Here is a 22,735-nt window from a genome sequence, read left to right on the forward strand (position 1 = left end):
TGTGTGAAGACTTGCTCAAGTTCAGTGGTACTTCTTTTTTAAGGCATAAATGTACACAGCGGAACAAAAGCAGCAGATTATTGGACAGATTTCACGTATGGATGGTGAGAGACAACACTGCCAGAAGTATTCTTTTTAACCCTTGCAAGAAGTACAAGCTATTGGGAAATGGACTACTCAGACTGTGTAATTTTGATGTGGTAATAAAAGAACTTTATCGTTACTAGTAGATAGCTTTATTTCATCACAGTTTTTTCTAGTCAGTTTAACAACACAGTGAGTGATTGCAGGTTAGTTAAAGCCTCTCACTTCATTTTTCATTTCTCAAAAAGTTGTTATATTGGAAAGGCTTCAAACTGTTGAGGTACAACGAGTTCTGATATTGATTCAAGTTTAAAGAGAAAAGTAAGTGTGATCACTGTAAGCAAGCTTACTGAAAGTGCAAACGTAATCACACAGTCAGATTTAACACAATTGCTTGTATTCTTTTAAAATCCAACAGTTTAAAGGTGCTGTTGTCTACCCGAAACTCACAACAAACTCAATGTTTGAGTTCATAAATTTGTTACCAGTGCTTTTTTTTTCTAGATGTGTTTTAAGAACACGCTGATCTGTTTGGACAGATGGCTTCACTACTTCATTCCAACACTCTGAATGTTTTTATTTCCTGAAATGCGTACTCAAGGTCTGTGCTTGATTTTTTTTTACATTCAAAAATCAAATTGAATCTACACAGTGTTCAAGTTCAATGAAGATAAATGAAGCCAACTGAGCTTAGTTTTTGTCATGTTGAATGCTGGTTGGTATGTACTGCCAATTAGAAAAAGTCTGCATTTTCTACCACAACTGTAAAGTGTTCCAGCGCTTTTATTAACTAACTACCAACCTTCTTGCCTTTTAAAACATTAAAAATATCTTCTAGTGACTTGTATATACACTGAAGGAATTCTTTACCATTCCTAGTTGGGTAAGAGGAAACATTGCAACCTATCCAATCATCATGTACTTGATATCCTACTCCAAAGCCATCAGGCACCACTGGGCCAAATCCTCCTAATTGCACGGCTGGACTAACCAATGTGCTCGTAGAAATGATGTTGTAATTAAGCCGAGCATAGGCTTGGTCTTGATAGAAATCAGGCAGTGCAGTGCCTTTGGATAAGGCCAAATAGCGCAACCCAAACAGATGTCGGTCAAATCCCTGACCTGTTGAAATAAAATAACAAGTATTAGAGATTTCTGTGGGAAGTAAACTCACTTATTTCAACCTCACACTGCTCCTAAGCCACCAAAGGTCCGTAGAGCTCAGAGTTTCGTCAGTACTAGCAAGAAACACTTGTCATAACCCAGACATTCTGCACTTCTAATGCACTTATTAGAACGAAGGCTTGCTGTTGCACTGCAACCAGGAATCACGATAGTAAACCAAACTGCAGTGTTAACAGACAACTTTAATAACGCATCACATTATTTATTTAGTTATCTGAGCATTTGCAGGTGATTTAAAAAAGAGATAAAGGATTTCCTAAATTTATTAATCTAAAAAGGAAGAGGATTTTGCATCAATAGAAAAAGGCAAATTTTAGACTCTGTTGGCTAATGTTCAGTAGTCTTGAGTTTAATGAAGCAAGTTATACTTCTGGAAAGGTCAATTCAAAAGAAAAATACCAGGAGTAGCACAGCTAAGGAATCAGTTTGATTTGGAAGCTGTTACAGTCTTAATATCCCTACAGGCATAAGACAGCAACTCTTCAGTCATAAAGCCGAAGTTCTTGGTTACCCTGGGGAATACAGTGTGCAGTTAAATATTTATCAGTGCTTCAAGTCACCCAACTGCTCTGTGGACAAAAACTGGAGTATAAAAACTTTTGGGCACATTAACAGTGAACTAGGAGCACATAGGCCTTCTCTCCCCATTAAGAAATGCATCTCAAAGAACACACTTTAAGCTGCAGCCTTCTGCTAGTTTTTGTTAAGTCTGCATGAATATAAGGCCTCCATCAAAATTCACAGAATCATAGAATGACCGGGGTTGGAAGGCACTCCAAGGATCATCAAGCTCCAACCCCCTGCCACAGGCAGGGCCACCAACCTCCATATCTAATACTAGATCAGGCTGCCCAGGGCTCCATCCAGCCTGGCCTTGAACACCTCCAGGGATGGAGCATCCACAGCTTCTCTGGTGCAAAGTAGATTTTTACAGCAACCTTTACAAACAGTTCAAAAAGCAGAGTGTTTGGTATAATGCAACTTACCCATAGCAGCTTCTTTTGTCAAACGGCCATGGTACTTGGAGCATTCCACAATCAACTCCTGAAGCTCTTCTGTGCTATGCTTGGACGGTTCCCTGACAAAAGCCTCTGAACATTTCTTTGTATGGACAGAGGCAGGACGTATGGTCTCTGTGCGTCCATGTTTGAAAGCTGCAGTACTACAAGATTCATACGTAGCAACAGTCTGATTGTACTGCCGAAGGAAAGCCATCTGGAAGGCAAGCTGAGCCACCGCATCTGGGCTTACCTTCTTCTGCTTCAGCAGTTCCTTGCCCCCTTCGCGGAACTGAATCATATTAACAGACAGTCCTTCTACACTGGCATCAAAATTCTGCTTTGCTTTGGTAATTCCTGCTTTTAAGGCATCGTTCAGTTTAAAGTCAAGTTTCTGTACTGCTGTGGAAGAGTCTACTGAAGCAGGCTGGGACCGAGGGCTCACAGCTGGTACTTCGGTACTGTCTTTAAAGACTTCATTCTGGAATCTGAGTACAGCCACACCATCGCCCCAGGAATGTTCAAAATTAACTCCTGCAGTGCCATCTTTAGCTATGATAAGATTGAAGGATTTGTCATACCAGCGGTTAGCAGCATCTCCGTGCAACATAGTATGGGACAAGTGCACAAAGTCTTTAATGGGAAAATCATCTAAACTGAGACAAAACACAGCAGAGTCTACTTTTTGAAGAGCTTCCTCATTGCCATTATCCAGTAGCTGCTTTCTCAGCAGTGCCCACGTATCTCTGTTCTCACTGGAGAGGTAGCCAAGAGGGAAGGCCGAGGCTGGACTGTTATCACTAAGGATGTATTTGAAGTGTGCTTGTATTTCTGAAGGTTTCAGCATATTTCCATCTCTATCAATAACATCAAACACATAAAAATTCCCCTTTCTCAGTACCAGTAAATGTTTTGCCTTTTCATCTGTATAAAGCTCATCTCTGTTGAGTTTAGGCAACCGTGTGGAATTGAAGAGCCTGAAATACTGAGACATATCTAGAGGATATGCATTGACCATATAAGCACCAAACCAAGAAAGTGAAGAAGGCACAAATCGGATAATTTTCTTAAAGAGCTGAGTGTCACTTTTTTCGGGATTGAGGTGAAAAACTTCTGGTTCCAGATAACCAGCCCTGAAGGTCTTCATAAAACGTATAGCAGAAACAGTCATGTTTGTAGCTCGTATGAGTTGATCGTTATATTCAGATTTTGGATCAGGATTAAAAGACATGAATGCATTAAAATTCAAAACGACAGGTTCACGTGCTTTTAGGTACATATCAAACCAGGGACCTGAAAACAGAGAGTTGAGAAACAGGTCAGAACATAAAAGCAGCATTCTGAATCAAACAGACGTTCAGAAAGTCAATATCCTGCCCCAGTGATCATAAATAAATACCTACTGCAGCACATATGAACAGGAAAAACATAAGCAATAATTCGTCCAAGGATTCTCCCAATGTCCAATCATGCAAAGAGTACAGCTGGTTACTAGTAAAAACACTGAATTTGGAGCTGTTTGTACAAAGATTGTCAATGTTGTTTACAATGAGGGAAAATTTCCTTGTTTTCTGTATGTCTCTAACAAATCATAACTTTTTCCTCTTTCTATCCACTGACACTATCAACACTGAACAGAACTGGCAAAATGATGACATTAGAGAGAACCTCAAGGTAATTCTTTCAGGCTGAGAATAGACTTCAGGAAGAATTACATTTGCTACCCCAGGTCTTTTAGACAGTCTCACTTCATTGTGTGGCCTGTTGACATATCAAGAAGCACAAATGTGAAAGAAACGTTCTGTCCTTGCCATAACCAAGGTCTAGCTCTAAGATGTGGTCATGCCTACACACGTGTCTCTGAGAAACAAAATCCAGGAGTTAAGGCAGGAAGGATGTTGGTTTTGTTTGTTCATTTGTTTATTTTAAGTAGGCTCTATTATTAACAACTTTGAACTCAGTAAGGTTTGGTACTACACACTGTCAGGAAGCAGACAAAGGAAGCACGCGGCCACCAAAGACAGCTGATGGGCTGTAAGAAGGGCAATGGGCTAACTCAAGGATCTAAGTCACAATTATAATTCCTGGTCCTCACTGATTAGTAACCACATTCCTCATTGTCACATCGCCTTTTAACCTTGGTCTTGAAAGATGAAAATGGGGGCAACTATACATATGTTCCGCTTGGTTTCTGAAAGTATCTCTTATGAGGCCTAAAAAAGGAATAATAACTAAATAAAAGGAAGATAAAAGCTCTGTATTTCACTGACACAAAGCAGAAGCATGTTGGTTAGTCTTGACAAACACAAGAGTCAGCAGCAGTTAAAACTCCACCTACTGTACAAAGGGAATGGATAGCATGAGCTAATAAACCGAACAGCAGCTTGTATGTAATACTCTGCTATTCTCTACAGAATTTGTGGTTGCTGTGCAACTTGCAAAGCCAACACCCTAGTGAGTAATCTTGGTAGACAGAGAGGACAACATGCAAACTCCTAATTCCACAGGTATTTGAATATTTCCACCTTTGTTGCTACCCATCCATTCAAAACTTTCACAAGCTTATGCATTTGCTTCTGCATTGGAAGTCAGCGAAACAACAATTAGGAAGAACAACCTAAAAGCTATGTATACCTCCCTCTCAATTTGTACTCCTTTATTCTCACCTTTCACTTTCTGCATCTCTCAGTTTCTTCTCCTCTTTATAAAAACATGTGTTCCTAGTTGTTGGGGTTTTTTGTTTGGTTGGTTTGGTTTTTTTTGGAGGGCACTGTTTCAAGTCCACAGTACCGACCACTTTCTAACCTCCCTCACAGTTCTGTTTTCTTGCTAAGTAACTTCGAATTACTTGAAAATAATCACTTTCATTCCCTTAATAGGGCTGCCCGTGCAATTAACTTGTAATATAGACTATGCCTGTGGTTGATCTCTTCCTCCCATTGTTTTTCACTCCAATAGCACCATTTCTTTCCCTCCCTTTTCAACTGCGGTGAGCATTCTCACTCAACTACTTGAATATTTCCTATTCAAAAAGGAAAAAAAAAATGTCCTTAGGACTGCAATTCTTGTTTAGCAACATTCCACCATCCTGCAGAATTTTGGTACATTCAAGTTACATGAAGGGCCTTCTTCATTTTACCAGATACTCAGAATTTGCACAAATACTGTTACAGGCAATATTCACAGCATGCTATTCCAAGCTTATGCAACAGAGAGCTTAAGCTTTAACCCATTTTATTTGTAGCATTATGAGCTGCCTATTATGAAGTATGATGACCTAAAGACTCCTTCTGCATCCAATCAGAATCCCAGAAACACAGAATGACCTGACTTGGAAAGGTTCACCAAAGATCACCAAGTCCAAACCCTGGCGCACACAGGATCACTCAAAAACCAAACTCTATGAGAGCATGTCCCAATGCTCCCTAAGCACCAGCAGTTAAGGACTGTACCCACCGCCCTCCGGGGCAGAACCTTTCCCTCACCCCTACCTGATCCTTCCCTGAGGCAACTCCCCGCTGTTCCCTCAGCCCCCATCGCTGCCATCAGTCAGCAGCGCTCAATTGCCATCCCTCCTCTCCCTGTGAATAGCTGCAGTCACCATGAGGCCTCCCCTGAGCCCCCTCTGCTCTGGGCTGAACAAACCAAGGGACCCCTCATACAGCTTGCCTTTTAGACCCTTCACCACCTTCACAGCTCTCCAGAAGCAGAATATCCCTTGGCCAACATACCTGTGATGTAACTAGTATGCTTGTTCTGGTTGTCTTGAGCAACTAGTTGCTCATGCAGCTCTCTTCCAATTCCCTTTTCGAACTGATGAGCAAGTTCTTCAGTTTTCCTACAGCAATCAGTAAAAGATTTGAAATGCTTTCACAATTCATATTTTCGATATGTAACATTCAACTTTAAAGCAACAAACGGTTCTGCATTATGACTTTTATTTGTCCGTACCTGAACTGGTCATCATTTAAAAGAGGTTTCTGGGCGTTCAGATATCTCCTAATTGTATCTTCTAGTTTGGGAACAGGCAGTCTGAAGGAAGGGGAACAAAGACACTTGAGCAATGGTACTGATGAGGTTTCAGCTTCTTATAGTGCGGTCGCAATTTCTCTCCCCGCTTCTCTATCCTTCCTTATATCCCTTATTATCTCAATGGCTTAGAAGTTTCTTAATGAAAGGAGGAGAAAGGGAATAGATAAATATGTCAGCACAGCATAATGCCCTCATGAGAAGCAAAACGCGACTGCTGTTATTGCAGTGAAGGCTCTTAAGACCTTGCAGGCAACACACCGACACAAACAGCTGCAAGGCGCAGCAGCCACGCAGCAGAGAGGTTTAATTTCACAGAATCACCGAATCACAGGGTATCCCGAGTCGGAAGGGCCCGTAAGGCCCATCTGGTCCGACCCCGACTCCACACAGGCCCACGCACCTTGGCAGCCTCCTGCCGTCCCTGGGCTCCCGCATCACCATTCTCTTGCACGTTTCCCACCAGTATCGCTAAAAGCTTCCTCTCTGCCCGAACACGAAACAGATGAGTACCCACAAACAGCCAGCGAGCCCAGCGGGACCGCGGCTGAGCACCACCACGAGGAAAGACGGCTGCCCTCCGCTCACAGCCCCTCCGGCCGCTCCCGACCTCAGCCCGCGTCCCCCGCTGCCCGAGGACGCTCCTTACAAGGCCCTGCGTCCCTTAGGCGCCCGCGGGGCCGCCGGCCCACCAGGGGCAGCGGCCCGCGGTACCTGGGCAGGCTCTTCTGGTAGTGCATGGTGGGCACGATGCTGCGGTGCAGAAACTCGGCAGCGCCCGCGCTGCTGTACGCCCGCCGCCAACGGCACAACGCGTCCCGCCCAGCCGCCAGCTGCCTCGCCGCCATGTTGCCCGGTCACTCGCCGCGCGGCACCGCCCCGCTCCTCCCGCTGCCGCCGCCCGGGCCGGGACTGAGGAGCGCCCGCCCAGCGCAGGGGACGCCGCGGAGTGTAGCCGCGGCCGGGCAGTGAGGGGCTCGGCGGGCCGCCTAAAGGGCGAAGGCTGCCGCGCTCGGGGTTGCAGTTCCCCTGTTTGTGTGCATTCCGGAACGGCAGCAAACCTGTGTGCCTTGTGTCTGAGCTCAGATGGCAGTATGAGTTCAGTACTTTCTTGCATAAGCATTAATAAAATTTTACATGACTGTGTTGCTTTGTCAGCACTCCTATTCACCACGCAGAATCGTATATTTTTTGTGTTTGGTGTGTGTGTCCATATGCCTTGCAGACCATACAGCGTCCTATTCGTGCTTCCAGGAGGAAGCTTTGCCGACCCTTGAGCTCCCTGTTCGCTCACCCCATTGCTCACACGTGAGCACGTACCTACACACACTGCCTCGCAGTATAAAACAAAGCATTGCAAATACTCAAATGTGTTCTGTGGAGTATTTTCCATAAAAATACTGAACAATCAGTATCTTGGTTTCTGCATAGCATTTCAGTGAGTGCAGCGCAGTGAGCAGTCATGGCTCTGTATTTTTGCTCATAAAAACAGCATTGGTACTGAGTGCAGACACGGTGAAGGAAAGGAAAGCAATCCCCATGGCTTACTCTGATAATCCTCTGAAAGTAAATTGGCCCTACTCTAATCAACAGAGTGGTGGAACAAAAAGTGAAATCTTTTTGCTTGCAGGATAATAGATGCCAAATGCCAGCAGCTTTCCCTTCCGTGTTTCAGCATAATTCTGGTTTCTGATCGATGTGTGGTTCTTACGCTGCACCTTCATTCTTGTTTTCGTCAGGAAAACAAAAAAATCCAAGCCTGCTTTAATTAATGAAGTCTAGTTTTACCTGGCTTGCCCTGTTGTGATAGTCCTGTTTAAAACGTCACCCACTCTGCCCTGCACAGAAAAACAGCGCGGTAACGTTCCTTCTCTGTGTTGGTGAGCATGACTTCACTGCTCCTTTGTAGAGTGGACGGCCAGACCCCAAACTGGGAAGACCAGAGAATGCTCTGAGCATGTCACTTTGTTTTGAAGCAGTCTTGTTTTAGAAATACTACTGCATTCCGTTCTAATTTTCCAGAGCCCCCTAATCTTCTTGCAGGCTCTTAATGATGTAGTCGATAATAGGATTGTCGGTATTAATTTGGAACAATAATGCCAGCTGCTTGCTTGGTGGCGATTGGCAGAGGGGTGACCTTGCAGGTCAGCTAAGCAGAACTGGAAGTGCTTTGATCTGATCTATACAGAGCGAGGTCTGTTCCTCTCCAACAAGAGGAGCGAGTGGATTCTCTCTCCATGGGATGCTGATTCCTCTCCAAGGAGCACGGAGGACACCATGGCGGTGGCTTTGGATGCGATCCTCGCTCGGATCAAGGATGTTTGTAAAAGGAACGGTTTGCTCATCCTCTCGGTGCTGTCGGTCACCATTGGCTGTCTCCTTGGGTTCTTCCTCAGGACGAGGCGGCTCTCCCAGCAGGTACGTGTGGCACCGCAGAGTGCATCACTGCAGGGAAAATACTTACATAACAAAAGGCACGTCAACTTGTGGAACTTCAGGATGGATTTTTCAAGATAAAAAACATGTCTGTGTGCTTGTTCAATTAGTGTAATTTGATTTGTTTGTTAATCTACACACTGCTCCTTGGGGCTTTCACAGTTCTCAGACTATGTGTATGGCAGAGGTTCTGGTCTTTAAGACACTAATAAATCCAGTATAGCCCCACTGTAACAGCGTGATAATAATAAGCAACATGAATGTTAAAAACAGTATATTTGTTGGATTTTATGTTATGTGTACATCTAAAGAAAACACTGGCAATAATTTTCACCATCAGGTGTACGGAGGTACAGATGTTTGTGCTACACTGATGGTATTTTATATTAATAAATATGAGATCTCCCATTTTTAACCAACCATGATATTAAATTCCCTTGGGGATTTCTCCTCCAGTGTACTTCAGCTAAGCTCTTTGCAGGTACTTGTTTCTTACTGCTGTATCCATCTGTCAGTAAACAGGACAACAGGCACTGCTGAATGCTTTGAGTACACAGTGTAAATCTCAATTAAAAATGATGGCACTTAGTAAACACAATACCTTCAAACAGTTCTCTGTTCTGCTGCTCTAACTGTAGTCTGAACACTTTTTGTGTCCAGTCAGTAGCTTCATACACAGCTAGCAAAACACACGAAATGCAGAATAAAAGGATTATTCAGGGCAACCTATTCACAGTAGGGAAGCAGCATGTTTCATTTTTGTCTTACTTTACAAAGGAAAAATGCTCTGTGTGTTTTTGTTGAATTGAGACACAGTATGTAATTTAATTAATTTTAAAATAGTCTTTTAAAGCGTACAGTCTTTGCCACCTTACCTACTAGAGCTGCAGATTTTACCTGCTTATACCACTTGACCAACAGCTGTAGCAGGACTCACAAGGGCAGGCTGTCTCAAAACAGTGAGCATGTCTCTGTGTATTTCCAGGAAATCAGTTATTTCCAGTTTCCCGGTGAGTTACTGATGAGGATGCTGAAAATGTTGATTCTCCCCCTGGTTGTCTCAAGGTAAGTGAAGACAATGCTTGTTCCAATAGCCACTGAAGTTTCCTAAATAGTGCATGCAATCACCACTGTTTTTTAACTGAATAAATGTTGGAGAGCCAGGAACTGCTGCACATTAAGATTTAAAGTAGAGCTATGACCATCTTTTTTAATCAGTAGGAACATTTCTCTAATACTTCATACAGGTACTATAGAAATAGAAGTTAAGTGTTTGGAAAACATTTACCCCACCATACCAAAAAGTCTACCTTAAATTTAAACAATTGAAATAATGCACCACACAAAGAAGATGAAAAAGCATATTTAGTTTGTAATCTTTTGCAGTGCTTTGAGAAATCTGCTGCAGAGAGAGAAATACTGGGAAAAAAAAAACATATGTCCAGTGAGTTACTGATGTATGCCTGGCTTCAGGTAGAAGTGAAAGTGGTTTCTTAATACATTAAAGGTGGAAGCTTGAATGGTGCCACCTTGCTGGTGCCAGAGTAAATGATCTAGATCCCAATGCTCAGGATGCTCAACTGGCTGCCTTTGGAAAGCTTTTCTCCCCTTTAAATTTATGTCTTCCAGCTGATTACAGTAACAACCAAACCAGTAAGATGGACAAAAGCCCTCTCATGTACACAGTGCTGAGAGGAGACATGAAGAGTAGCAAAGCTAACTTTACCTTAACAGATCTTGTAATATTTGGTGCCTTTCCTTGAAGCCTCAGCTTCTGGAACATAATAGATATGTCAAAAACTCATCTTTCATTTTAAGAGAAAGATGTTTTCCTAGACTTAGGAAAACACTGAGAGTTAAAACACAAATCCAGCACTAATTTTATTCTTAAATGCCACCTTTGCATCTCACTTCCCATGGTTTTTCACAGAATGAAGCCAATTCGTGTCCTTGCATGTCTAACACGGACAACATGACCATAGACTCATAACTGGTTGTGTCCCACACTGCTAGAAAACATCAGTGCATGATAAAAGATTTTTTTGGAGAGATGGAAGGAGAGTTTTCCCAGGAAAACATCAATGTAGCATGAGGAAGTGATGTGCTAAGGATAGAAGAGAGTAGAGTCGCATGCCTTCCCTAAAATGTTTTGTTCTTTAGATTCCCTTGTGCGTTTTGATGTGCTGGGAGGAGAAGCAGCACGGTGCAAAAGAGCTGTCTGACACAGGCTGCAGTTGCTATAGGTTACCTATGGATCTGTCAGCAGGGAATCTCTGAGCCGTACTCAGAATTGATGAATTCAGTTTTTTAAGGAAGGGAGAGAAGTAACTTAAAGAAGAGAACTTAAAAGGGATTAGCTTTTCTTGTAGGACAGCATGAGTCTCACTCCCCCTATAACAAACTAACCCTTTCTGAAATTTCAGGCGGTTCTGCAAACAAAAAACAGTCCAGATGTAGTTACATTCTTGTACATCCATTTTGTTTGTTTGTTTTATGCAGTCCTGAACCACGTGTGTGGTTCGGAAGATTGACAAGACTAGAAAATCTCGCACTTACTGGTCACTAGCTCAAATCCAGTTCATATAGAAGTGGCTGAAAAATTGTGCTGTCCTTGTGACCTGATAGTTAAAATGGGAACTTGGCATGCAGTTTCTCTTAGAAAGGAGAGATACTCAGGAATCTCTGAACTGTATTTATTTTAAAAGTTTGTTCCTGCAGGAGAAATCAGTCAAACATCAGGAGATTGTTTCTTCACTGTGTTGTTCCTTAGCTCATGCACTTACGTCACAGCACCTGGAAGTGCTCTCGTGGCTCTTTCTGATGGTTCCTGCCACCTGTGGTTTTACTTTTTGTTTTTCTGGATACACATAAGTCTTGAAAAGCAACTGCCAGTAGAACTAGCCAGCCAGTTTGAGCCCAACGTGAGTTTTTGGGGTTGGCTTGATGTGGGCCTTCATTAAGGATGGAAGTTGATATTATTTCAGTTATCTGGTTACATAACAAGCTTTATAGCATCATACAATGCTCTAAAAGAAGTATATTTTGCTTGTTCCCATCCTTTGCTCAGAGTTTTAGCCCTGCTCATCCCTGTAAGCTCGTGATGTACAGAATTTGCTGTGGTGAGAACAGGTAGCTGCATAGCAATAGCTACACAAACAACATAAAGAAAGATAAATAGTTTGACAGAGTTTGTATCTGCCCTAGGAATATTTGCTACAAGATCAGATTTTAGACCCTGCAGTTACCAGATGCACAGTGTTTCTTACAGGTATAAACAAACACAGGATACTATTTTTAATACTGGAAATGGGAATAACAAGAGAGCTGAGAGAGAGTAGAAGCCAAACATGAATTCACGGTTGAACACATAACGCTGTCTTAGACTGAACAAAGCTGAAAGATCATCTGCAGACCTGAAGTTCTCTGATTCTTTTTGGGACAGAGGCCTCGATTCTCTTCTGCTGATTACTGCAGTGCAAATAGTGTGTTTTATATATCCAAAAGGTTTCAGCAAATATCTCAGGTTTTCAAACAGGCACATTCACAGCAGTGACAGAGGTGGATCTCAGTGCATCCTGCCCAGAGTGCTCTGATGTGTTTAAAAAAGCATGGGTCTTTAGCTATGATCTGCTGATGAGCTGGTTTGTTAACCAGCCTTGTCTCCAGATAATGAATTTCCTCACTTCAGCCAGGAGATGGCTCTGTCTGGAAGAGCCAGGAACCACGAGCTGTTAGTGGAGTGTTTGCAGCCGCTCCAGTGCAGTAGTAGCACATCTGGAGGCCTTTGAGGCTTTTCCTAGGAGTGTTACCTACCAGAAAATCTCTTGCTCAATATAGTTAACAAAAAGCTCTTCCCCCCCTCCTCGGCTTCCCTTCCCCCCACATCTATCCTTCACCTGCAGTATTGCTTTCAGGACAAATTGAATATCAGAAATATTTGCTTATCACTTCAGTTTCTCAAGTTTTGAGTGCTCGAAATTTAAATCTAATGCCAATGTCTTTGTACTCTACACTAAACAAAGACTGAGAAAGAAACAAACACCCATTTTTCCCATCAACAGCATCTTCAATTTGCTAAAGCAAACACTCCCAGTGCCAGCAGTGGCCGGCACAGGGGCTGGCTGTGTGCAGGTCTGGCACTCTGACCATTGCAGTGCAATAACTCTCGTGGTGCCACTCCCTGCTGAGCATCTCTGCCCTTGTGCCCAGGGTCTGGGGAAGGCAGGCTTAGGAAGACCAAGGCTTGCAGCCTGTGGGTATTATGTCCAGATAACACTAGAAGTGAACAGATTATTTTTTTCTCTATATCCAGATGTATAGTTTCACAGGCCTTACAGGAACTTAATCATCTTGTTCTGATCTCAGAATAATTATTAGATTTTAAATTTATTTAATAATAACCATTTTTTTTTATAATTAAGAAACATTGTGTAGCAGAGATTTGATCCTTTTTTTTTGTGCAGAATTGATTAAGGAAAGATTGTTCCCTTTACAGTCACACCTAAATAACTGATTTGACCTGGATTTTTTAGAAAAAGTAAAGCTCTGTCCTTTAAGTGTACTGTTCCTAATTCAAGCAGATGCTAATAAAAATTACATTTATTTTAAAGGTTCATTTAGGGGTAGTAATAAATGTTTGATACTTTTGGGCTTTTGTTGGTTGAATTAAATATGATATGCTAAATATAGAACTGTCTGTCTTTAAGGGGATTCCTGTCCATGATGCCATCAGTTCTGGTAATCCCTTATCCTTCTGCTCAGATCCCTGAGTGGGTCATTTAGTTAGGAAATTACTCCATCATAGTATTCTTTTACCCATATGTATATGTGTAGATATATATATATATATATATATATATATACATGATTTTTTTTTCAGTTATTTGATTAGGGGAAACCACTGGCATTTTAACATCCCACTAATGAAAAATATTGCTCTTACTGATTTATGGAATTCTGTTCTTGTTCAGCTCTACTGCTCCATACCGGAACCTGTTAGCTATACTTGAAGAGCTGACAGCTGTGTGGATGGACTTTGTAAGATGTGGAGACACGCTGGGTGCAGGCAGATGTGAGCTCACTCGGCCCATGAGCCAAGCAGACCTGCACCAGCTCTGAGCCGGAAGCCACAGAGCCGCATCAGCGTGGCTTTGCTCCCAGGCCTGTGTGTGAAGAGCTGCTGTGGCTCCATGGCTTCCGGACCGGTCTTGGCAGCTCAGGCTGAAAACAGAGCATGTCCACATCTGTCTGCAGTTGCCTGGGTAGATGTACCCTGAATAACTTCTTGCAACAGAATATTCTCTGAGAGTTCAGGGTTTAGTGATGCTGTGAGACAGGCCGGGGGCTTGGGAAAATTGTGCTGTGGACTGTTTTGCTTGCTGTTATCTGAAGATGAAACTGATAATACACCACAGACTGGAATTTGTCTGTTTTACTACTTAAGTTTACAGTTTGCTAGGGATAAAAAATTTGACCTGATCACTCAGAGGCCGGAACTGAATTTTGCAATCTAAAATTTCTACCATGAATATGAATCTGTGACTGATGTAGCCAACATCATGTCCATTCATAAGGGAGATACAAATCTCTACAAGATGATGAAATTATCTCTTTTTTTTTTTTTAATCTATCATTAAATTTAAACCAAAAAGCTAGCTAAAATTCATTCACACAAAAGTACTGGTTTGGTATGAATGATAGTATGTTCAGTGCTATTTCTTTTAATCCTTTCTTGGAACTGAAAATTGAACAGGAAAGGATAGACAGTATGAACTTCTGGTCCATTCTGGTTTGGGTCTTCTCTGCTGTGTATGAGTTAAACTATTGCCTCTAATCATTCTTTGCTAAATATCAGTCACTGTTGCTATGCTTAGGCAGTGGCCAAGCTGGGCTCTGGGGCTTAATGAAGTGCAATAGAAAAATACTGGCACTCAGGAACAGGACTACCCAGCAGAAGAGAAGGAACATTCTGTTGGGTTAGTGTGGGAAAATCTGAGAATACTTGAATGGTAACATAAAGCATGTGTATCATCCCATTTCTGAATCACCTGTTGTGTGTATCACTGTAATAGAAATAACAACACTAATAAATTTCACCCTGGTGAGAATAAGGTGTTAGCCCTTTCCTAGATATGTTATCTGCAGTTTTACTGTGGAGAGAATTAATCTAGAGACGAGAGTTTTAAGGAGAGAACTTAAGGAAATGTGTAAAGTTTTCAAATGAAAAGCAGAACTGTACTTGAATGAAAGTGAATGGGAAGTTCTACTCAAAGGTAAGAATTGATCAGAGAGGAAGCTCACCAAACACCAGTAACTACTTTAAATTACCCATATCTCTATTGCATTGCAGAACTGATCACAGGTCACCCCAAAAGTTCTCCAGATGGTGCTTTATGGTTTAAGCATGAGCTTGTAGAGGAAAATGTGATTCTACGTTCTTAGGAGACCTTATGAATCCTCTCTCCATGCCTCATATATTTTCAAAGGTTTCAGTACATTATTTTGAGGGACATGGTTTAGTAGGAGCTATTGGGAATGGGTGAACGGTTGGACTGGGTGATCTTTTAGGTCTTTTCCAACCTTGGTGATTCTATGATTCTATGATTACAAACTAACATTTTCTTGTAGCTACATGTATTTAGAGATATCATATTTAGTAGTCAGATCCAATAGAATAATTGAATCATAGAATCACTAAGGTTGGAAAAGACCTTACAGATCAAGTCCAACTGCCACCTAACCATGCCCCCCTAACTCTAACAGTCCTCCACTAAATCGCGTCCCTGAGCACCACATCCAAACGGTTTTTAAACACATCCAGGGATGGTGGTTTTCTGCTGTTTTTTTTTTAACTGGCACAAACTGTTTTCAGTGAAAAATGACATACTGCAGAGTTTTTCATGTCATAATGACAAAGTTGGACCAGTTCCATACAAATTATTTAGGCAGTATCAGTAGGGATGTAACGATGTGCAGCAGACATCTGGAGTCACAAAGTGAATGAGTGTGGAGAGCACTGATAGATTTTACAAATGGGATTCAAATAGTTTGTGACCAGAATTCTTCTGCAGTCTTCTTAGTATGAAATAGTTTATGTCTTGCAAAGAAATGGCAGTGACATGTGAAGTTTGAGGAGCTGGCTAAAATCCTTCTGTTTCCTTAGGATGGAGCCATGTGTGAACAATAAACAGTTGAATAAATCTGACTTTTTTATAATTGGGATTTGTATTCCAAATCCTTCTGGTGTTTTCTTTATCTAAAAATAGTTGAAAGAACTGTCTGACCAGAAAATCAAGTATCATTGAGTTTCTTGGCTCTTTCCCTAGATGGAAGCTTCACATCCATACTTCACAGATAATTTATTTTTATTTGCATCCCAACTTCTGAATTTAGGAAATGTTTTATCAGAACAGCTAAAGTCAACCTGCCGGCCTGAATTCTGCGTGTGCTATAATATATTGTCTCAGGTCTTCTTCATCAGTCAGTGATCAAAAGTTACTCTTTGTTCCTTCTAGCATTCACAGATTGTCACTTTGGCTTCGTGTGTTGGATTACTGGAGAGGAAGTAGTGGCAGAACAGCCATTGGACATTGATGTTCATTGTGTGCTGAGCAAAGTCCTGCCTGTTCTGCATTAGTTTGTAAGAACAGATTCCCTGTAGCACACTAATAAAGTACAGTGCATTATTTGATTTCCTGCTCAAAAAAATGGATGTCATGATTAGCTAGAAATGTAGATTTATTAGCTTCAGTTTCTTTTCTTGAAGCCTAGCAGTATAATTAAACATAGTTACTGCAAATAGCATATTGCAGACAGCTTGATTTTCTGACATCTTTATTTGCTTTTTGAAGACAGAGGGCAAGATTTTCTATCATGCTTGACACCTTTGAGATACCACTGTCTTTAGCAAAATAGCTACCAGTGACAAAACATGCCTGGACATTTTCCTCCTCTGGGGAACATGCTTTAGGTCCCAAAGGTCCCTTACAACTCCTACGATTCTGCGATAGTGTGATTCTGTGATTTTTCTGTGACATGTATACAGGTAGAGACTGATAGATGTGCCAACTAGTGTGTTTGTGCATGTCTGAACAGGAGGCGTTTTTTCCTGTGCAGTGTGATATGACATCTGGAGATAAAAAACTGATGTCACTTTAAGTAAAAGAAGACAATGCAGGTAAAGCAGAAATGACTTCGGTCTTCCCACCAGTACCACTGTCTCTGTGGTGTATGTTGTCAGCAGCAGACATGTCTGTCACAGTCATAGCAGCACCTAGCTCTGTTGGTATTCCATCATGTTAGAAAAAGGGCAGAATATCCTGGAAAGAAAAAGTCATTCTGATCCCTGCTACTAAAATCATTTCAACTTTACTGGAGACTAAGAGCAGTATCAAGCATCAAACTGTAGGAAGAATCAGAGAAGGTTCCTTATTTCTTTCTGTCATTACTGTGAAGTGTCTTATTTTCATTGTTGCAAGATGTTTCTCTATAAGTGGTACCTCCATGGAAATGAAACAGCCAGGTCACCAATGAGGGAAGTGTGGATGGTCCATGACAGTACAGAGATAGCTTCAGGCTGCCAATTTCCACTACAAATTATTTGTCTTTAAATAAGTGCCTTAATTTTGCTGTTTCCTTGTCTGTAGAAGATAAATAGTGCCTTTCTGTATGATAGATTTTTATATTAGTGAAGCATTTTAAGATGAGTAAATGGCTTGAGCAGTGGAAATGGAGATTATTACCATGTTGAAAGTTAAAGGCACTGCCCTTGACATAAAGCTACAAGACAGCCTGCCTGCCCAGTGGAGCAGCATTAGTGGAGCCTGCACTTCACTTTCATGATGCTTGACTGTAATATAATCCCCTCTAATGTAGCTGTTAGAGGAGCTTCCCAGCCTCACTGGCAGAAATTGCTTAGCCAGGTCTTTTCTATGGCATGCAATTAGAAAATGAGAATGGGAGAGTGGGAATGGGATGAATGAAAACAAACATGATTGTAGGACCAACTGCTTGTGTTTAATACTTGACCATTACTTCTTGACAGGATTAATGTCTTTCTAATCACACTAATCCTTTCTGATAACTTCATCCATAATCCATCTATTTCAAAGCAACATCCAGATGGCTTCTGGTGGCGAGGAAGACAAAATAAACAAGCAGAATGGAGTCTTTACTGCAGCTCCTTGTATTTCCCATTTCTGGGGACAGGTTTTGGTCTTGATGGAAGTAAAAAAATTGCTTTTTATCAGAAGGCAACAGATAAAAAAAGAAGAGAATGGCAGAGAGAATAGAAAGTTTTGTTTTTGTACGTAAATAAAATACTTCATAAATACTCTGATGCTTATCAGTGACGACCAGAAAAAGCCTAGAGATGCTCACAAGAGTTTAGCTAATTGTTTGCAGGGGCTAATTAGATTTCCAAGATATTGAAAGAATTCCCTTCCTCATTATTTAAAGCCTGTTAGAATAATTTTTGGTGTTTTACACAGATTTCTCTCCAAGCAGACATGAAACATAGTATTTAATAGTTCCATTTGCTTGTACTGTTACCAGTGTTTAAAACAATATAGTAACTGACCTTGTGTTTTTATTTAGTCACATTTAAAATAATTTCTGGAGATACAGACATCTTCCTTTTCCCTTCGAGCTTCCCTCTAAGAGCTTCATCTAAGTTTCACTGGATCTTCCACTGATCCTCCTCACTGTTCTCCCTCAACAAAGATCCAATAAAGACGTGATTTATTGTAACATTTCATAAATCATATGGAGACTTTTCCCTCAAAATAAAAAAAAATTAATCAAGCCATTCTAGTTTTGTTGTTTATTTGAGCTTTTTTACTGACAGCAAACAATTAAACAATTGAAGTCTTAAAGAAATAATTAAGCCTTAAATATCAACCCCACTAAAATGCTGCAAGTAAATAAATTTTTTAAATGGTTTTCAACATCCAGCTTCTGAACAAACTGCTACCATCTTATTCATTGCCTTCCTGACTCTTTCTCCAATAAAAATGAAAGTAGAGGAGATTAGACAGATTTGGCTGAATGGAAACAACTTATTTACTGAAAACAAAGCAGAGTAGATTTAGAATTGCCCAAGTCTTAGTTAAATAAATAAATAAGTAAATAAATAAGCAAAACAAACTGGACATTTTTTACTTGCTAAGAAAAGAAGTATAAAATTTAAAGAAGAATCTCTTCCTGCAAATACCATGAAGCATCAGTTTTATATCACAAAGAGATCTGAAGGTTATTAAACACAACTTTGAAGAGGCTTGAAAGCCACAGAAATCCAAGGACCATAGGGCAGATATGTACACAGATGTATAGGACATAGAACAAATCTGGAGGTTATTGTTCTAAATTGTGCATAATCTCTGAGCATACACAATTTCATCCAGGATCTGCTGGACGAACAAGATCACAGAATAAAACAGCAGGCTCTTCTAGTCAGCAGAAAAAAGAACAACACAGAAGGATCGTTTTCACATGTGGCTGGAACAACCTACGCAGGAAATAAAGAGGTCGTGGGGCTGCTTCGTTTGTTTTGATGCCTGTTATTACATCCAGTACCAGATGTTTCAAAGCAAGGTGCAAGAAAACCTTTTAAATCATAGAAATCAGATTTCATTTACATCCTGCTCTACGAGGTTTAATATTTCATCCAAAACTAATTCAAATGTATTTTGGAGGCCTTAAACTTGACATTGTATGTTTTTCAATACAAACTAAGAAATGGTCCCTAAATATGAAATTGTAAGAACTTTTTTTCTTGTTTTGATTTTGGCCAGACTGAATAAATGAGTGAGAAATATCGTAATTACTCAGAAAAGCTGCAGGTTGGTTTTCATTGTGTTATTCCTTTCTTGTCTACTTGGCAATCATATTACGGAAGCTATGCATGAAGCGTATTTGTAGAAGCTACTTAAATACATGGGAAGTCAGGTGATTTTAACCTATAAATCAAAAATCTGCCCTGCTATTCCAAGCCTAATCAGATTCTCAGGATTTATAAGAATTTAAAGTATCCTGGTTTTCATTCATTTGTGTTTCTTAAGAGTCTGGTTCTGAAGGGCACAGAAACATCTTTGTTCAGTCATAGAAGATGCTTGGGCTGCTGTTGGCAAGGGTAGCAATATAGCCAAGAGTGTCTAATGAACATTAGTTTTAAAGGTAAAACCTGAACATGACCAGTGATCGTAGGAAGCTACTCCTTCTGAATTCCTTATTCCATACAATAACTGTGATGTCTGCTCATCTTGGTGCCTTCTGTTCTGTTTCTTCTGACATCAAATGTATGAAGTCAAATGAAAAGCTTAATGAGTGACTACAGTCTCTGACTATTTACAGACATTTCTTCCTGAAAATTAGTCTGAGCAATTGCTTAAAATGTTCACTGATGCTCCTGGATCCTGGATACAGCCTTCCTAAAACTGCTTCCACTGGTTCCTTCTTCAAACTGAACTTTGCAGGCCATGAATAACACGCAGCTTTATTTGAACCCAGACTTTGATTCAAGCTTCATCGCACCACAGTTTCTCCTGTTGCATCTCCATAGTTAATTACTTTTGAGAACTTTCTCATCACAGCATGAAGCAAGCATGACTTTATCTGGTGACAGGATAATCTCATTACAGATGATGATCTTGTTAATGAATATCCCCAAGACAGAGCAATCTCATTATTAGCCCCCTCAGGATTTGCCACCTACGAGCCAATGTCTGATTAGATTCTAGCTGCACATCATTCTCCAGATCTAGCTGAGGTGGCACCCCCAAATGCACATGACCCACTGAAGTGCTTAATTAGGAGGTTCTGCCTTCAGTTCTCCTGGACACGCTTCCCAGGTGAATAGCCATGACGGTTCAAGCACCGTGTGCAGCAGTTATCTCCCACTGCTCTGCAGAGCAAACACAACACAGGTGACATCAAGGACTGTCTTTCCCACAGAGATAATGGCTTCAGGACAGCACCAGAAAAAAAACCTGTACTCCTTCTCCCCTCTCTACGTGGCATCCTACCCAATAGTTGCAGATCTGCCCAGTCAAGGCTTTCGTACCACTTGTGTTAGTTTCCTTGCATAATATACCTATGATGGACACTTAAAATAATTACTGGGGAAAACATCCAGCTAGTTTATTCTGAGACACGTACAACATTGAAATCAGTGCTTTGGAATATCGAGTCTTCCAAGGAAGTATCATTGCTGCTACTGTTTTTCATTTTTAGTATGTAGTGTTGTGTTTGTAAACAGAGCTTCACAGGCAAAAAGAATGGTGGAATTTTTATCAAAATGTTCAAAGAGAAGGAAGAAAATGGCTACAAAAATGAGAGAGATCAAGATGGTCATTTTCTAAATGATCGTATCACAGTGCAGGCAGCATTTTCCCTTGCTCCTGTAGCATTAACAAAAACTGTGGCGATGCAGAAAAGCAATGCATTTTCTTAATTAATCTAGTGGAGAGCAGGAACCTGAGCACTAAACCCCATCCATTTGATTTCATTAAATGTACTATAAAGGGTAAGCTGCACTTTAGTATTGGCTCTAGACAACCTCAATGAGTAGAGTGAGGTCAAGAAGGTCTCATTCAAGGAGATGCAGCTTAGTACATCACTATTTATCAGGAAAAGCTTGATAATCTGTTCTGCCTTTATGATAAATCTGGGCAGCGGGGTCACATCAAATAGTAAATGTAATATTTTATTTCAACTTTAGTTTTCCAGAGATGCATGTTTAGAAGAGTTTACATCAGATTATTCAAAGCTAAATCTTAATGTAAAGCCCCAGGCAACACAGGTGTGATTGGAAACTCACATCTCAGTCTCTGATTACTGGGAAGCAGTAGCAGGGTCTATGCTAGAGCAGCAAGGGCAAGTTCAGGCATCAAGCAGAGCCTTAATTTGCCTGTAAAATAGGGTTAGTGGGGGTGAAACTACATGGCAGATAGTTACATAGCATGGCAGAGACAAGCTTTGTGAGGCCTCTGACCATCTTCTGGCAGTTGTGGGAAGAGCCAAAGGGGAAATAAGAGGTTGAGATCACCACAGCATTTTCTTGAGATGCTTTACTGGCTCACAAAGGAGTCTCGTCTGCTTACAGTGCAGTTACAGAGCCTGTCTGTTCCCCAGCACGACCCCTACTGAAGCAAAAATCTATTGTGGTGTGTATGGGTTTAGAAAAAAGGAAAAGGGTTTTTGTTGTTCTTTTAGGTGAAAAATGCACCGTATGTCAAACTTGCCCGTAAGTATTTTTAACTTTGAAGTTATGGTCTTTCTTCACATGGGAAGGAATGAAAGGGCTGATCAGATTTCTTTCACAGGTCCCTTCCAATCACTTATTCTACAGTTCTGTGAAGTTATGTGTAGGCTTTCATGCCTAAGTTTGCCTGGCTGATTATTGCTATGACTCCTGTGAACTGGGCCATCAAACATAAGGTTGTGTAAAACTGTCCCTCAATCTTCAGGGAGCAGTCAGTAGGATTTGGTTGCCATGTGTGCAGCCTGAGCTTGCAAGTTCCTTCAGGAAACCAGGATCTGATATGGCACAAAGGAAACATCTTGTAAGATGCGCAGGCTACAGCTTTGTATTACTGCAAGCTTCTGAAAGCACTGATATGAAGGTGATCTCGTAAGATGCAAATGGAATAATAGGAAATTAGGCTTTCTGTTGCATTGATGTTATGCATAAGGTGCCATGTATTTTGTGTTTTCTTTTCACAGCTTAATGTCTGGGCTAGCAGCCCTGGATGCCAAGACTTCCAGTCGATTGGGTATCATAACCGTCACTTATTACCTGTGGACAACATTTGTGGCTGTGATTGTGGGAATAATTATGGTCTCCATCATTCATCCTGGTGGGGCCGCACAGAAGGAGAGCACTGAGGAGGGTGGAAAGCCCATCATGAGCTCTGCAGATGCACTGCTGGACTTAATCCGGTAACTACATTCATTCTTCCTGGTTTCTGGAGACAGTGTTTTGTACATAAATGCCTGAGGAGGAGCTG

At 41.1% G+C, this 22,735-nt stretch overlaps 2 protein-coding genes across 2 annotated transcripts in view; one reads left to right on the forward strand and one right to left on the reverse strand.

The window, feature by feature from the left end:
* Positions 1-15: 15 nt before the first annotated feature.
* On the reverse strand, positions 16-7,175 carry CPT2 (carnitine palmitoyltransferase 2). The gene is made up of 5 exons (XM_052665769.1): positions 7,011-7,175; positions 6,219-6,299; positions 5,999-6,105; positions 2,256-3,560; positions 16-1,206 (listed from the first exon to the last, which is right to left on the reverse strand). Exons 1-5 carry the CDS (start codon positions 7,142-7,144, stop codon positions 875-877), a joined length of 1,959 nt encoding a protein of 652 aa, XP_052521729.1. The 5' UTR covers positions 7,145-7,175; the 3' UTR covers positions 16-874.
* A 1,398-nt stretch (positions 7,176-8,573) lies between these two features.
* SLC1A7 (solute carrier family 1 member 7) overlaps positions 8,574-22,735 on the forward strand; it is a 43,309-nt gene continuing 29,147 nt past the window's right edge. Inside the window, exons 1-3 of the mRNA XM_052666646.1 lie at positions 8,574-8,714; positions 9,718-9,797; positions 22,452-22,667. Coding sequence (XP_052522606.1) covers positions 8,574-8,714; positions 9,718-9,797; positions 22,452-22,667 — 437 coding nt within the window. The remainder of the gene's footprint in view (positions 8,715-9,717; positions 9,798-22,451; positions 22,668-22,735) is intronic.

The sequence above is a fragment of the Tympanuchus pallidicinctus genome, unplaced genomic scaffold (genome assembly GCF_026119805.1).
Source record: "Tympanuchus pallidicinctus isolate F22 unplaced genomic scaffold, pur_lepc_1.0 scaffold7, whole genome shotgun sequence".
Taxonomy (NCBI): Eukaryota; Metazoa; Chordata; class Aves; order Galliformes; family Phasianidae; genus Tympanuchus; species Tympanuchus pallidicinctus.

What these genes read in the sequence shown, in the direction of transcription:
- CPT2 (XM_052665769.1), bottom strand. Translation starts at nt 7,144, where the DNA reads ATGGCGGCGAGGCAGCTGGCGGCTGGGCGGGACGCGTTGTGCCGTTGG. An exon ending in TACCAGAAGAGCCTGCCCAG is followed by an intron (nt 6,300 to 7,010) that starts GTACCGCGGGCC and finishes CCCTTCCTTCAG; the next exon opens with ACTGCCTGTTCCCAAACTAG. An exon ending in TTAAATGATGACCAGTTCAG is followed by an intron (nt 6,106 to 6,218) that starts GTACGGACAAAT and finishes TGATTGCTGTAG; the next exon opens with GAAAACTGAAGAACTTGCTC.